This window comes from Mesoplodon densirostris, chromosome 3 (genome assembly GCF_025265405.1).
Source record: "Mesoplodon densirostris isolate mMesDen1 chromosome 3, mMesDen1 primary haplotype, whole genome shotgun sequence".
Taxonomy (NCBI): Eukaryota; Metazoa; Chordata; class Mammalia; order Artiodactyla; family Ziphiidae; genus Mesoplodon; species Mesoplodon densirostris.
The window spans coordinates 145,498,014-145,512,552 of NC_082663.1; the positions used below are offsets into that span (position 1 = coordinate 145,498,014).

Here is a 14,539-nt window from a genome sequence, read left to right on the forward strand (position 1 = left end):
TTTAATGATGGTCATTCTGACCGGTGTGAGGTGGTACCTCATTGTAGCTTTGATTTGCATTTCTCTAATAATTAGCGATGTAAAACAAACTTCTGATGTACAGACAACATGGATGAAAGTCAAAAACACGCCACGTAAAATAAGCCAGACACAAGATACTACATGTTGTATAATTCCATTTATGTGACATTCCGGAAATGGCAAATCTATAGAGACAGAGCAGACCAGTGGTTTCCTGGGCCTGGAGGAGGCAGCGAGAACACACTGTACATGGGTGAGATGTCATTTGGGGTGACAGAAACGTTCTAAAGCTGGTGTAGAGTAATGATTGCACTACTCTATAAATTCACTAAAAAAATCACTGAATTGTACTCTTACTGTGGGTGCATTTTACATACGTAAATTATATCTCCATTAAGCTGTTTAAAAAATTACAACAAAATGTTACTGGTCTAAGAATTATTAGAACTTTAAAAGAACCTGAACAGTACATCAACTATACCTCAATTTAAAAAAATATTAAATAAAATAAAAACTAGAAAAATAAATTATAAAAGAAAAAGAAACTAAACATGTGACCCTAAAAAGACACCAGTGTGTCTTTAACATTAGTTTTTTAAAAATATCACAGATCAATGGGGAAGGGATGGACTAGCAGTATACCAACTGGCTTAACGCTACTACTAGGAAGGGGAAAAAAGGGCTCCATCTCAAGCCCTACACAAATAAATTCCAGATGACCTGAAGAGGTAAGAGGACAAACCAAAAGAAAGATATAGGTGAACATCAAGCTGATTTCAGGCTGGGGTAAATATATAAAGAACACTTAAAAACCCAGTAAAAAAACACAACTGATTAGAAATGGGCAAATGAAGCAAACCATTCACAGAAGAAATCTAAATAGTAACACCTGAAAAAATGTTCAACCTTAATAAGCAAATATCTGCCCATTAAAATTCCCTTTTTAAAATCTTATGGAGGTGGCAAAAGCTTTTTAAAAGCCTTGTAAGACACTCTTGCCCCAGCTGAAGGGGGAGTGCAGGACAGCACCCTTCTGGATGCTAACTGTGGAAAACGAGCCCTGCTTTCGGACACTGCATCACCGGGCTCCCTCTGAGTCACCCTTCCCGAGGAGGCCGCCCAGGACAGACAGAGGAACAAGGCTCTCATCAGAGCTTTGTCAACCAGCAAACATCCAAAAGTCACCATAACGTGGCATAATTAAATGATTTAGAGAACATACAGAATAAATGCGACCATCTGTAACATTGCCGAAGAATAGATTACAAGGGGCCGTGTATATGATTTCATGCTCACTACTTCATACCAGTATTTTTTGGAGGGGAGAGCTGTTTGGGCGCCTGAAATGTGGCCTGTACGACTGAGGACATTTACATTTTACTTAATTAAGTGAAAGTGGAAACAGTCACATGTGGCTAGAGGCTACAGTACTGGATGGTGAAGCTCTAAAGCACCAACTTTCAGCCTCGCCCCCTGCTCGTGTGCCTATCTCCTGCCCCATTCGATGCCTGGCTAGAGCGGGAGAGGATCACTGTGCCTGCTGTGGGTAGAGGTCACACCACAGCACTGTGGGCCTCGAGAGCCAGGAAATTAACTCTTACCTCCTCCTCTTCTTCTGAGCCACTCTCTTCACTATCAGATCTTGGAGCTACTTCATAACTAAAAAAAAAAAAAAAAAATCAGTATTTTAATATAAATCTCCCCAGAACCAGCATGATTCACTTTCCTTAGCAAGTTGGCCTGTTTCCAAATGTAAGCAGGATCACCCCCAGCTGCCAGCTCCCCTGGAATGAGGCCGACTGTTGACTCAGGATCCTGGCTGCCTCTGGAACACGAAGCCCCACTCACCCCGGGTTCATTTCCAGCCAGGCCTCCAGCTGCCCTGCTTTGGGTGCGTCTGTGCCCGTGAGGATCTTCCCGCTCTCCACATGGATCACTTTCACCGGAAGGTCACTCATTTGGCTGGTCTCATCCAGAGGCTGAAAAAGAGTCACACGTGTGACGTGAGATTCCGTAGAGTCTATACCTTGGGCGCCCCGCTAACCATGGCCAACTGGGGAAGTGCCCTCCCAACTCCACACCCAGAAAATGGCACACCAATGTGACCAGTGGTTGTGGAGATGGGTTAACTGCATATTAACACTTCAGTAAAAATATATATATATAACCCATTGATGACAGCTGTTTCTTGGAAGGAACTGATATCCACGTTTTAATTTTCAGATAGATAACATATAGTTCAAATTCAAGAGTACAGTGTACTCTCCCTCCCTATCCCCCTGCCCGACAGTTTCTCTTCACAGGTGCCCACCAGCATCATTTTCTCGTGTGTTCTCCCAGATTAATTCCACACATAAGGAACACGGACTTACGTACTCCTTCCTTTTTTACCCAAGTGACTGTGCTATTCCCATTCTTCTGGCCCTTGAGTTATTCAATTTATATTGTATTTGTAGACTGCAACAAGGGTCCTCATTCTTTTCTGTTCAACAGCTAACTAGAATATTTGAAAAGTAAAACTTCCTTGTAGCAACAAATACGGAATTCCTTGATTTCCTGAGATATCAACTTGGGATGAAGTTTTCCCCTTCATCAGCTCCTTCACATTTCCTGGTGAAAACCTTCAGGACGAGGATGAGGATGGAAACCTTTGTTTGCATCTACCAGGAACTTATACCTCCCATGCCTCCCTCCATCAACACTGACCCACAGCAGAGATTAGTCTCCATGCAGGTTAAAATCTCACCCTTAAAGTGGCCCACCATGGAGGGGAACGGAAACCCCCGCCCCACGAATGAGCTCTGCAGGCTGCCTCAATCAGTGACTTTCACCCCTGAGTCCTTCCTGAGAGCGGTTATGGTGCTGATGCCAGGACCTCCCCACCCCCAGAATCCTGACAGAACTGCTCTGGGGTGAGGCTTGGGCCTCTCTGGTTTTCAAAAGCTCCCCAGCTGATTCTGATGTTCAGCCAAGGCTGCAAACCACTGGGTGAGAACAAGGACAATCAGCAGCCATCATCAAGTGATGGTTCCCGTTACTAAACAAGATGTGCAGCTGCAGTGATTCCCCAACAGAATTCCCCGAGTCACGCTTTCCTGCGATGTGACTTCCCCCTTGAAAGCCACAAATGGCCATGTGAAGGCTTAGCAGTGCAGTAAAATGCCAGTCCACATTTCTCTTAAAAAATTCAACTTAACGTTTCAAATAAAATCATGTGAAATAAGAATATTATTTAAGTTAATCACTATAGTCATTCATTTCTGGGAATCAGGCCAACAGGAAAAAGCGTGCCATCTGCTACGGACTGGACTGTGTCCCCTCCAAAATTCATATGCTCAAGCCCCAGCTCTCCAATGTCACTGTATTTGGAGATGGGGCCCTTGGGGGGTAATTAGGGTTAAATTAGGTCATATGGGTGGGGCCCTCAGGATGGCATTAGTGCCCCTATAAGAAGAAACACCAAAGCTTGCTCTCTCTCCCCCCATGTGAGGACACAGCCAGAAGGCAGCAGTCTACAAGCCGGGAAGAGAGTCCTCACCAGGAACCAACCTTGCTGCTCCTTGATCTCCAATTTCCAGCCTCCAGAACTATAAGAACGTATATTTCTGCCGTTTAAGCCACACAGGCTACCGAAAAAAAAAGCAAAAACAAGAACAACAAAAAAAGGGACTTCCCTGGAGGTCCAGTGGTTAAGACTCTGTGCTTCCACTGCAGGGGGTGTGGGTTCAATCCCTGGTCGGGGAATTAAGATCCCGTGTGCCATGTGGTTAAAAAAAGAAAAAAAAAAAAAAAAAAAAGCCACACAGGCTATGGTGTTTTGTTATGGCAGTCCAGCTAAGACAGCATCAAAAGGTAATGTACAAGGGGGTTCATTACAACAATGTGTGGGATATAAAGAAAGGAAACAATGGAAATAGCCACCCATAGGGGAGGGGACATATAGTGGTCCATCAGAGCTGTTCAGTGCAGGATCTAACAGCTACAGATGGGAAGCAACTTAGATAGCTATCAATCTGAATGATGAAAGAGATCCTAGAACATCAATACAATAAAATGAAAGAACTAATGGCTTGATATGGAAAGTGGTCCAAGATACCTGCTAAACAGGAAAAGTCTTGCTATGTGTAGACTGACCCAAATGGTCCCAAAACAAAACAAAGAGAATATAAGCACAAAGGTTTCTGGAAAGATACAGAGAGAGACATCAACCAGGGATCAACATGCATGCTTGTGAGAGAACAGGCACCATGGGGGCTTCTACTTTTCATGTTATTACATTTACATTTCATGTTATCATTATCTTTTTTTCCTAGAAGTATTACATTTATAAGTCAGAGAAGCAAGCACTAGCCACCTCTCTAATATGGTGGCATTAGAAAGAGTCAGGTAAGTGTACATGAGCTAACTTGGAAAGACTAAGATACAATACCAGGCGGGGAAAAGAAAACCACCTGGAGACACAGGTACAGAAAAGGTCCCAGAGCAGACACACCGAAGGTTACTCAGGTTTCTCTCTGGGAAGGGGGACTGAGGAGGGGTTGGAGGAGGTGGTTAAGGCCACACCTTGCATTTACACCTCACTATGCAGCCTTCTTTCACACTAGTGTATTAACCGAGAGGAGGCGGACAAGAGTGCCGTGGAAAAGACTCATGTGTGGGGACAGCAACTCCTCTCTGAGTGGGCCTCACTGCATGGTTCTGACTTTTGGAACCAGGCTAGTATTTCACACATAAATAAAGAAATGAGGAGTAAATAAATAAAACCAACAAGCGTTGGGGGGAGCCTCACTAACGGGGGCACAAGGGGAGAACTAATCTTCTGAATGCAGTATCTGGAGCATGTACTTTCAACTTCAGACAAACACTGACCTCTAGCTAGAAGGTTTCTTTCTATTTTCTTATAAATTTATTTATTTATTTTTGGCTGCGTTGGGTCTTCGTTGCTGCATGCATGCTTTCTCTAGTTGCGGGGAGCAGGGGCTACTCTTGGTTGCAGTGCGCGGGCTTCTCACTGTAGTGGCTTCTCTTGTTGTGGAGCATGGGCTTCAGTAGTTGTGGCATGTAGCCTCAGCAGTTGTGGCTCGAGGGCTCTAGAGCACAGGCTCAGTAGTTGTGGTGTACAGGCTTAGTTGCTCTGCAGCGTGTGGGATCTTCCCGGACCAGGGCTCGAACCCATGTCCCCCGCACTGGCAGGCGGATTCTTAACCACTGTGCCACCAGGGAAGCCCCCAGCTAGGAGGTTTCTTTTGCAGAGGGGTACACGTTAGCCATTCTGAATGTACTTCCTGCACAGTCTAGGACTGAGGAAATGAGGGCCTATCTCGTGGCAGATGGGGGTCAGGTTTTGGGCTATTATAATGTGGACAGGGAGAAGGAGAGAAAGAACCCCGTGGTACTGGATTAGAATTGGAAGTATTAGTGTGACCTCAGTATTTTTAATATATATAACTAGTTAATATATATAACTAGCAAAGTGGATGTGTGTGCATACACACATCTGTTTCCTAGATCTGTCCACTGAGAGGGCCCAGAAGCAATGACAACTCAGTAGCAACGAACACATCTAGATCATGGTTTCCAAATATTTTTCTCTGATTAAAGGAATCAGGGCTCCTTGGAGAAATGCCCGAGTCCAGGACTCGGGCAGAGAAAGCAGAAGATGAGCCTGGGCCATTTTCGTGTGCAAGGAAGTCAGATACCCCTCAAAGAACGATGGGGACACATCAAAAGCAGGCAGGAGCCAATGTGAAGGGGCTCCTACTGGTCCAAAATGGAACAATTTGAGCATCAAAATACATAATAATAGTGCAGGATTAAACTAAGTAAATCCATTAAACTAAATAAGAATCTATGAGTCAGTACCAAGGATTGCCAAACTATGAACAAGCCAAATAAAAAAGAAGGGAAAGCTTTTCCTTCCTGCAGAAAGTCAACTAATAAATGCAGAAGAAAACACGGGGTGAAAAAACATCACCATTTTGTAACCATTATGGCAAAAACTGATACAGGCAAAGACAATGGATGATGAAACAGCCAATGAAAGTTTGAGGAATCACATTATCTTTACATAGTCTCAGTATCTCTGCACAAGGTACTTAATCTTTACAGCTGGAGACACCTTGGCGGCCACCAAAGGCTCAAGGTCAATATCACCAGTGGGGGAAGAAATCTACGCCACACACTCCTGATATGACGCACGGAGAAGGACCCGGCGTCACGTCGGGGATTTCTGTTGCTGTGAAGGACACTGGAGGGTCAACTGTGAAACCTTAACAAGGGCTGTGAATTAGATCCCAGTATTGCGTCAATGTTCATTTCCTGGTTTCGATCATTGTACAGTTGTGGAAAAGAACAGCCTTGCTTTTAGGATGTACACATTGAAACACACAGAGGGGTAAAAAGCCCTCACGTGTGCATCTGACCCTCAAATGGTTTAGGAAAAACTAATGACACGTGAAAAGTGGGAATCTGGGTGAAGAGTATGCAGGAACTGTCTGCACTGTTCTTACACCTCTCCTGTGAGCCTGAAACTTTAAAGGGAAAACTGAGAAATAAATACCAGCACGTGCATAGAAAAAGCTCTGGAAGGAAATGCACCCAATAGTAAACAATATTCTCTCCGGGCAGTGGGAACGAGGAAGGGTGGAGTGTGGCAGGGGACCTATGTGGATTTTTACCATTGTCATATACTTTTATAATTTCAAAGGGAAAAAAAAATTTTTTTTAAGGATGAAATAGACCTAACCTGGGGCTGGGCTGGCATTTCCACAGAAGAAACCCCTGGTTCCTCACCTCGCCATCGGGTCCGATTGCAGGTGTCTGTCCTTCAGCGTTTTCTGCCTTCTGGAAGGAAAGAGAGAGACAGTCACACCGGGGAGGCCGAGGCACACGTGCACACACAGCCGCTCCAGTCCCACCGAGGGGCGCACCTTCTTTTTCTTCTTCTTCTTCTTCTCCTTGGCGACCTGGGCGGCCTTGTGCTGCCGCACCAGCTCCGTGAGGTTAGCCACATACTCGTCTGTCTGCTGCAGGAGGTAGGCCAGGCGCTTGTCCTTCTTCTGGTCGATGAGTTTGCGGTACCCTTCCTCGTCCTCGGCCTGTAGAAGCGTGCTATTATGGCACGTGCCCGTGACACGCTCGTCCACCAGCACCCAGGGCGGGCAAACCAGACTCAAGGAGCCCGCGAGGCTGCAGTTAACCAGCAGCCGGACCCACATTTAGGGAGCGCTGAGCTCACCCCCAGGGCTGCGCTATATTCACACCTTTCACATAACTACTGACTCCCCTTCAGAACTTCCCCAGTTCCCACCCCGGGCCAGGCTCCTTGGGGACCTGCTGGACAAACATGGTCCTGCCAGGGGCCATTTAAAAGCTCTGGCCCCTATGTCCACAAACACACCCAAATCCTAACCCTTCTCTCCACCTTGTCCGAGCCACCGCTCTCCCACAGACCGCCTGCCCCGGCTTTCTAAGAACACATCGGATCATGTCGCCCCCCACTGCCATCCCAGCTTACAGCCTCCCTCGGCTCCCCGTCATGGTCAGAATTAAATCCAAAGCCCTCCCGGTGGCCTGCAAGGCCCCGCGTGGCTGCCTCCGGGACTCCAACCTCACTCTGCCCCCACGCCACGATGTTCCAGGGGCCACTGGCTGAGCCTCACACACGGCTTCTTCCCGCCTCAGGCCTTTGCCCTCAGCTCCTCTTTGCCGGGAGCTGCTTCCCCTGGATCTCCGCATTCGCGGGTCACACCCACCCTGCCCGTAACGCCCAGTCAATCCCCACTCCCTGGCCCTGCTTTGTTCTCCTCAGTGTGCTTTTCACCACCCAAAACTATCTTGTCTGTCTCGCTTGGGCATCTGTCTCTCTAGGGCCAGCACGAGCCCCACCAGGGCAGGGACTCTCCTTCGTACTAACATGGCCCTGTCCACTCAGCAATGCCTGTCAATATCGGCCCGGTCAGAGAACCCTCCACGAATAATACATGGTCAGACGGGAAGGGTGGGGTGGGAGGTCAGGCTCATACCATCGGTGGCTCCTCCACCAGGAGGGGCGGCTCCTCCACCAGGAGGGGTGCCACCTCCACCTTCCAGAGAGCACAGAGCAGCCAGTTAACCAGTTGAGGTCACGCGGTCACTGATGGTCAGTGAGTGGGCAAAGGTCTGGAGTCAGGTCTTTCGGACTCCCAAACCCAAGCCCTTTCTTTCTCTGTCCTGCCTCTAACTCTGAGCACCAAAATGCCCCGGCGTAACCCTGGGCGGCTGATCCGCCCCCATGCCTGCAACACCCAGCAACTGCGTGAAGGGACCCGGGGTCATGATGGCCAACTGTACCATGAGCCTCCGCATTCTCTCCTTCTCGATTCTTTCATTCTCCTTCTTCTGTTCCCGCTCAGTGTTGGCGTGGTATGTGGCCACCGCCTTTGTGAGTTTCTGGATTTTGCCTGTGACCGACCTGTGATATTCTTTGAAATCCTTGGCGTGCTGAAGAATGCTGTTGAGGTATTCCTGCAGGACGCACACGGAAGAGCAGACTGACTATGGGACAGGAGTTGCCGTGGTGTCACCCCAAGTGAGACGAAACTTTAAAGGGGGCTTGGTGAAAACCAAGGGGACGCAACCAAAACGATACCGAGACACTGTCTGCCTACGAGGCCCAACATTCTCTGCATGGACTGTGTGGTGAAAAGGGACCCCCCACTCCATGTGCAGCAGACGGAACAAATGCCCTGGATGAGACAACCTGGCAGTGTCTGCCACCCACTCACTGCAAAATGCACCCGCCCTCCCACCAAATCATTCACTGCTAGCGATTTATTTTAAGGAAAATAGCAGAGATCGGCCCCAAAACTCAAGGACAAGAATGCCTATCCCAGTGTTACTTTCAACACTGAAAAGCTGAAAGTACGCTGCATGTCCCCAAACAGGGAAACAGTTTCATAAATCACTGGATGCTGGGCACACCGAGATGGACTACAACACATATGTTAAAATCATGCTTCAATAATACTTTAAACAGCTCAATGTGCATATATATATATATATATATTTTTTTTTTTTTTTTTTTTGCTGTACGCGGGCCTCTCACTGCTGTGGCCTCTCCCGTTGCGGAGCACAGGCTCCGGACACACAGGCTCCGCGGCCATGGCTCGCGGGCCCAGCCGCTCCACGGCATGTGGGATCTTCCGGGATCGGGGCACGAACCCTAGTCCCCTGCATCGGCAGGCGGACTCTCAACCACTGCGCCACCAGGGAAGCCCCATATATATATTTTTTAAAGGCAGCTGTTCAACTTTTGATTACTATATGTATATAGACAAAAAATGTCAGAACAATATACCAAGATATTAACAGTAGTTAACACTGAATATTGACTTCTCTGTTATTTTAAACTATGCCAGTAACAGACACTGTTTGGAGGCAAACTTTAGAAAATATAAATGAGTGAACAAACAGAATCACCCCAAATCCTACTTGAGTAGAGAGTTTGGTCTCCTTGACGGATCTTGTTAACAACCTCAGTCAGATCACTGACTGAGGACCCTCCGTGGCTCCCACCTCACTCATAGCACAAGCCCAAGTCATCCTCCCGGCCCACAGGGCCCTGCACGCTCTGCCCATCACCTCCCCATTCTCACCTCCTCCCACCCTCCCCTGGGTCACTGTTTTCCACAGAACACTGGGGCACACTCCCCTCTGTCTGCAAAGAGCCTCGTCCACACGTCAGTGTAGCTCCTCCTTCGGGGCTCTGCTCAGACCTCACATCCTCAGGAAGACCGTCCCTGACTGACCGTCCTATGTGAAGGGCTCCTCCATCACTCCCTATCCCCGCTTCATGTCTCCTTACACCCTATTAACTCCCAACGTGTTATACGTGCGTCTGATTATGACCCACCTTTCCGTACTGTTTGGTTTTTGTCCACTGAAGTATTCTTAGTGCCTAGGATACTCTTATAATGAACAGAAAAGAGACTCGGACATCGTGTTGAGAGGAAAACCAAGACTCGACAGTGCGGAGCTGACGACTCAGGCACACGGTCAAGCCTGCGGCCGCGGGGACACACCTGGTGCTTCTGCCGGCGCTTGCGCTCCTGCTCTATCTTCTGTTGCTTCTCCAGCTTCTCGGTGATGCGGGCCTCGCGCAGGGACTGCCGCTTACTGCGCTTGTAGGCCTTGGCGTTGAGGGCCGTCTCGAGGGCCGTGTCCCTCCTCATGCACACCACCACCTCCTGCCGCAGCTTCGGGAAGGAAGAGGAAAAACTGGCGACGGGCACGACTCGGTAACATCCACGCAACACGTGCACCTCCGTATCGCAAGCCAGGCAGCAGGCTGCCGCTCCCAGGAGGACCCGTGAGCACAAACGCGTGCGTGGGGAGAACCTGTGGTGGGTGCCCGCAGGCGGGGCACGCACAGGGTAGGAGATAGCTGCTTCTGGACACCCAGCAGACAGCCCTATGCTCAGGCCTTCAGGTCTCCAGCTTTGCCCTCCCTCAACCACAAACAAACTTCCTTATTGGTCATTCAAAAGTAAAGGACCCTTAGAAATTAGACCCATCTAGGGACTTCCCTGGTGGTCCAGTGGCCAAGACTCTGCGCTCCCTATGCAGGGGACACGGGTTTGATCCCTGGTCGGGGAACTAAGACCCCACATGCTGCACAGCATGGCCAAATAAAATAAAATTTAAAAAAAAAAAGAAAGAAATAGACCCATCTAAGTACACTGCTTCAAGCTGGCCACTGCCACCTTAGGGAAGGTCCACACTTATTCATCCCAATGTCCCTCCACTGGGCAGGACACAGAAAGGAAGGGGGACAGTGAGCTAACAAGTGTGCTTGGGCACTGCGACTTTTGTTTTTTAAGATTTTTTTGATGTGGACCATTTTTAAAGTCTTATTGAATCTGTTACAATAATGCTTCTTTTTTTAATGTTTTCATTTTTTGGCCAAGAGGCATGTGGGATCTTAGCTCCCTGACCAGAGATCGAACCTGCACTCCCTGCATTGTAAGGCGAAGTCTTAACTGCTGGACCACTAGGGAAGTCCTGGCACAGTGGCTTTAATGGTCAGGGTACATTTAATAACTGCCCAGTGAGCGGCTCTTTAATCTAAGCATCAAGGCTGGCAGAAAGAGTCTCTTCTGAAAGCAAAGGCCTGTGCCTGCACCCACCTGCCTCTGGAAGTTCAGCAGCCTCAGGGCCTTGAGCTCGATGGTCGCTTTGGTTCGCAAATCCCCGGCCAGGGACCCGGGAAGGTTTTCAAGTTCCTGAATTCGGTGTGCGATGCGAGCCTGCAGCCTAGGGCGTGAAGACAGAAAAAAGACAGGTGATGAGAGGTCTCACCTGTTTACAAGGAACCCATCTGTTCCCTTTCTTTGAAGCTGGAGCCTCAGAAGTATCCATCCCTCAAGGGAAGCTGATATGAATCATAAGACAGGAGATGGCCGAGAAAAGGATGCCACACAACACAGACTACATATAGGAGGGCAGCCACAGAGGTCTCGGGAGCCACAGCAAACCAGAAACCTGACAGGGCGCAGCTGGTTTCTGGCATTTCAGCGGTGGGAGCCAGCCTCTGGAGTCAGGCGGGCCAGGGTCTCCATCCCAGCCCTGGGAATCTACTTAGCCCATGAGCCTCAGTGTCCTCAGCTATGAAGTGGGAAGACCCCTCAGAGCAACCCTACAGGCTTGGTCTGAAGTTCAAATGGGATAATCTCCTTACTCGGTCTTTCACACACTTATTGAGCACCTACTGTGTGTCAGGGACCATTCCAGGTGAAGGGATTCAGCACTAAACAAAACTAACAAGGCTGTTTGTTGCTCTCATGGAGCTCACAGCATTATCAGGACGACAGGCCATAAAGGAGTTAAAAAATTAAGTATCTAGGGTAATTCCGGAGAAGGGCTTTGAGGAGGGTCCTGGAGGGGAGGGGTGGGGGGGCGGGCCTCTATAAGGTGGGGACCTTGGCAATAAAGCTTAAATAACCACAAAGAGTAATGCAGAGCATGTGCAAAGTCCCTGGGGCAGGAACAAGTCTAACCTGTTCAATAGCAAGAGGAACCAGGACAGTCAGGTAGGTGAGGACAGAGCATTGGGCAGGGGCTAAAGAGAAAAGGGTTACTCAATGGATAACGGAAGCCAGTTTTAACCCAGGGAACAGATCTAATGTAAGTTAATTGTAAAAAGAGACTTCAAACTGCTGTGTGGGAAACACTGCACAGGCAAGGATGGGAGCAGGGAGGCCAGGGAGGAGGTGTAGACCAGATGGCAGTGTGAACAGCGTTGGAGGGAAGGGAGCTGAGAGGGTTCACCAAGGGGACACCGAGGATGAGGGAGTACAAGTGAGGGTCAAGGAGCCGAAGGGTCCATGGTCCATTCAGCTGCTGCATGAGAACAGAGAGAGAAGGGAAAACTGGGGGGCATAAGGCCATCTGGACAGGCCATCTTTAAGCTGTCCAGATGGAGCAGGCGGGGAGGCGCCTGGGTACAGGGGCTGGAGCTCCAGGGCACGTCACAGCTGGAGATGCACTCCGGAGACAGTCATTGGCACAGATTTACTGATGCAGCTGGGGATTTACGGTGAACAAGGCACAGCCCCCTTCCCTAATGGAGCTGACATTTACCAAGGGAGGCCAGCCCTGAACAGGTTACAAATGCAGTGGAGAAACAGGGAAGCACGAGGTGCTCAGGGAGTGAATCTCAGGAGCCCCCAGCAGTGTGGGACAGGGTGATACAGACCTACTGTGCACCAGGCATTTCACACAGCGCCCGGCGCTCAGGAGGCCTTGGCAAAGTGACCAACAACTACTGATGTTTGAGGAACATCCACCGCAAAGCTTGCCAGGTGGCTTTTTGAGTGCGGATGAGCCAAAAGTTGGATAATACACTTGTGTTGGAGAGGTAAAACAGCACTTTCACTCCAACACATACAATCTCCATGGAGGGCAGTTTTGCAGAACTGATGAAGTTTCCACGTGCACGTAAATCCCCTGCACCCAAACTATGCCGTGTTCACATATTTATTCTGACATAAATGCACACATGTGAAATGAGAAATATGCAAGTGTAGTTACTACGGCATCGTTTTACCGAAAGATTAGAGACCACCTAACGTCCCTTCGGGTAAGACACTGGCTAAATAAGTCACAGTAGAGCCACCAGGCAGAATGTGTCCAGAAAAAAGAAGAGCTTATTTTGTACAAATAGGGGATGATCCCTAAGATATTCTGCTAGGGGAGGAACAGTGCACATGTCAGGTACCATTTAGGGACCACACAGCCACTTGTACCCATCTGCCTGTATACATACTCGATTTCTCTGGAAGGATACACACTGACCCAGAGAACTGGGAGGCTGGGGACAGAGGCAAGAGGGTGACCTCTGGCTGCATACCCCATAGGCCTTTAGAAGTGTGAACCACAACAATGCGTGACCTGGGGTTGGGGGGGGAACGGCAGCACCCTCACCTGTACTCCCGCTCCTGCAGGATCTCCACGGGGTCCAGGCCCCGCGGCTTCTGGATGGGGGTGATGCGGCTCTGCTTCTGGTGCAGCGGCACCATGGGGGCGGGCTGGGCAGGCTGCCCTGGCGACTGTGTCTGGGGCGGCATCACAGGGGAGGCAGCAGGAGGGACGGCAGGGGGTGCAGGCGAGGGGCGACCCGTTGGCTGCGGGGGGATCAGCTTCTGAGGTGTGCTTGTGGGGGCAGCAGCATTCGCCATGGGTCCTGGGGGGAGTCAAGAATCAGGGCACAGCGTTGCGCTCCGAGTCCATTCCAGGTGGAGATGACAAGCCTGCTGGGCGTTTACTGCCCTGGGGACTAACTCGTCCCCAAGGCTGACAAGGCCTGGGCAGCTCTCCATAACCCCCACCTCTCACTGCCACACCACTCCTCGCCCACGGGGCTCGCTTCCTCTTCCTCCTCCAGATCTCAGCCTGCAGGCCCCTTCCCCAAAGCCCCCTACTGGTCCAAGTGCCGAGTCTGGGTGTGATCTTGCTATGCTGTGGCCTCACAGGAGCAGCAGTTGCCTGCCTTTCATCCACCCCAGCTCCAACGGAATCCTATTTAAGCGATTAGCCCTTCAATGCCCATCACTGAACTTCAGGGCCCGTGAGGATGGGGAATGAGTCTGTTTTATCCACTGCTTTGACCTAACAGATGTGACCTTCAAATAAGTACTAACTACATTTTACACAGAACACAGGGGAGACAGAACCCCGAGCCGCCCTGCCATCCTGCCTGCCTCTCACAGCTCTGGGAGGGAAGAGAGTCAGCCATAACCTCCAGGCTCAGGACACTGCGTCCTGAAGGATGCTGCCTGCAGCTGCAGCTGCAGCTGGGCCTCTCACTTGAGTCCCACGGTGGACTCATTCATTAGTATCCTTCTCTTCCCGCTAGCAATTTAGAAACCCCAGGGTCACTGTGAGCCACAAGACAAGGGTGGGCAGGTATAGAGGAATGGAACCAAACCCAAGCCTTTGGGAGCTGAGCAGGGCCAGGTGAGGCCCAAAGAAGATGGCAGAG

At 49.6% G+C, this 14,539-nt stretch overlaps 1 protein-coding gene across 9 annotated transcripts in view; it reads right to left on the minus strand.

The window, feature by feature from the left end:
• SMARCA4 (SWI/SNF related, matrix associated, actin dependent regulator of chromatin, subfamily a, member 4) overlaps nucleotides 1-14,539 on the minus strand; it is an 87,387-nt gene that overhangs the window by 53,587 nt on the left and 19,261 nt on the right. For 8 of the 9 annotated variants that reach the window (XM_060094116.1, XM_060094123.1, XM_060094121.1 and 5 more), the window contains exons 6-13: nucleotides 13,483-13,741; nucleotides 11,187-11,313; nucleotides 10,083-10,256; nucleotides 8,353-8,526; nucleotides 6,951-7,118; nucleotides 6,814-6,864; nucleotides 1,870-2,000; nucleotides 1,623-1,680 (exon numbers count right to left, since the gene is read on the minus strand). In XM_060094116.1, the coding sequence (XP_059950099.1) occupies nucleotides 1,623-1,680; nucleotides 1,870-2,000; nucleotides 6,814-6,864; nucleotides 6,951-7,118; nucleotides 8,353-8,526; nucleotides 10,083-10,256; nucleotides 11,187-11,313; nucleotides 13,483-13,741 (1,142 nt within the window). The remainder of the gene's footprint in view (nucleotides 1-1,622; nucleotides 1,681-1,869; nucleotides 2,001-6,813; nucleotides 6,865-6,950; nucleotides 7,119-8,352; nucleotides 8,527-10,082; nucleotides 10,257-11,186; nucleotides 11,314-13,482; nucleotides 13,742-14,539) is intronic. The other variant, XM_060094118.1, reaches the window with a different exon arrangement.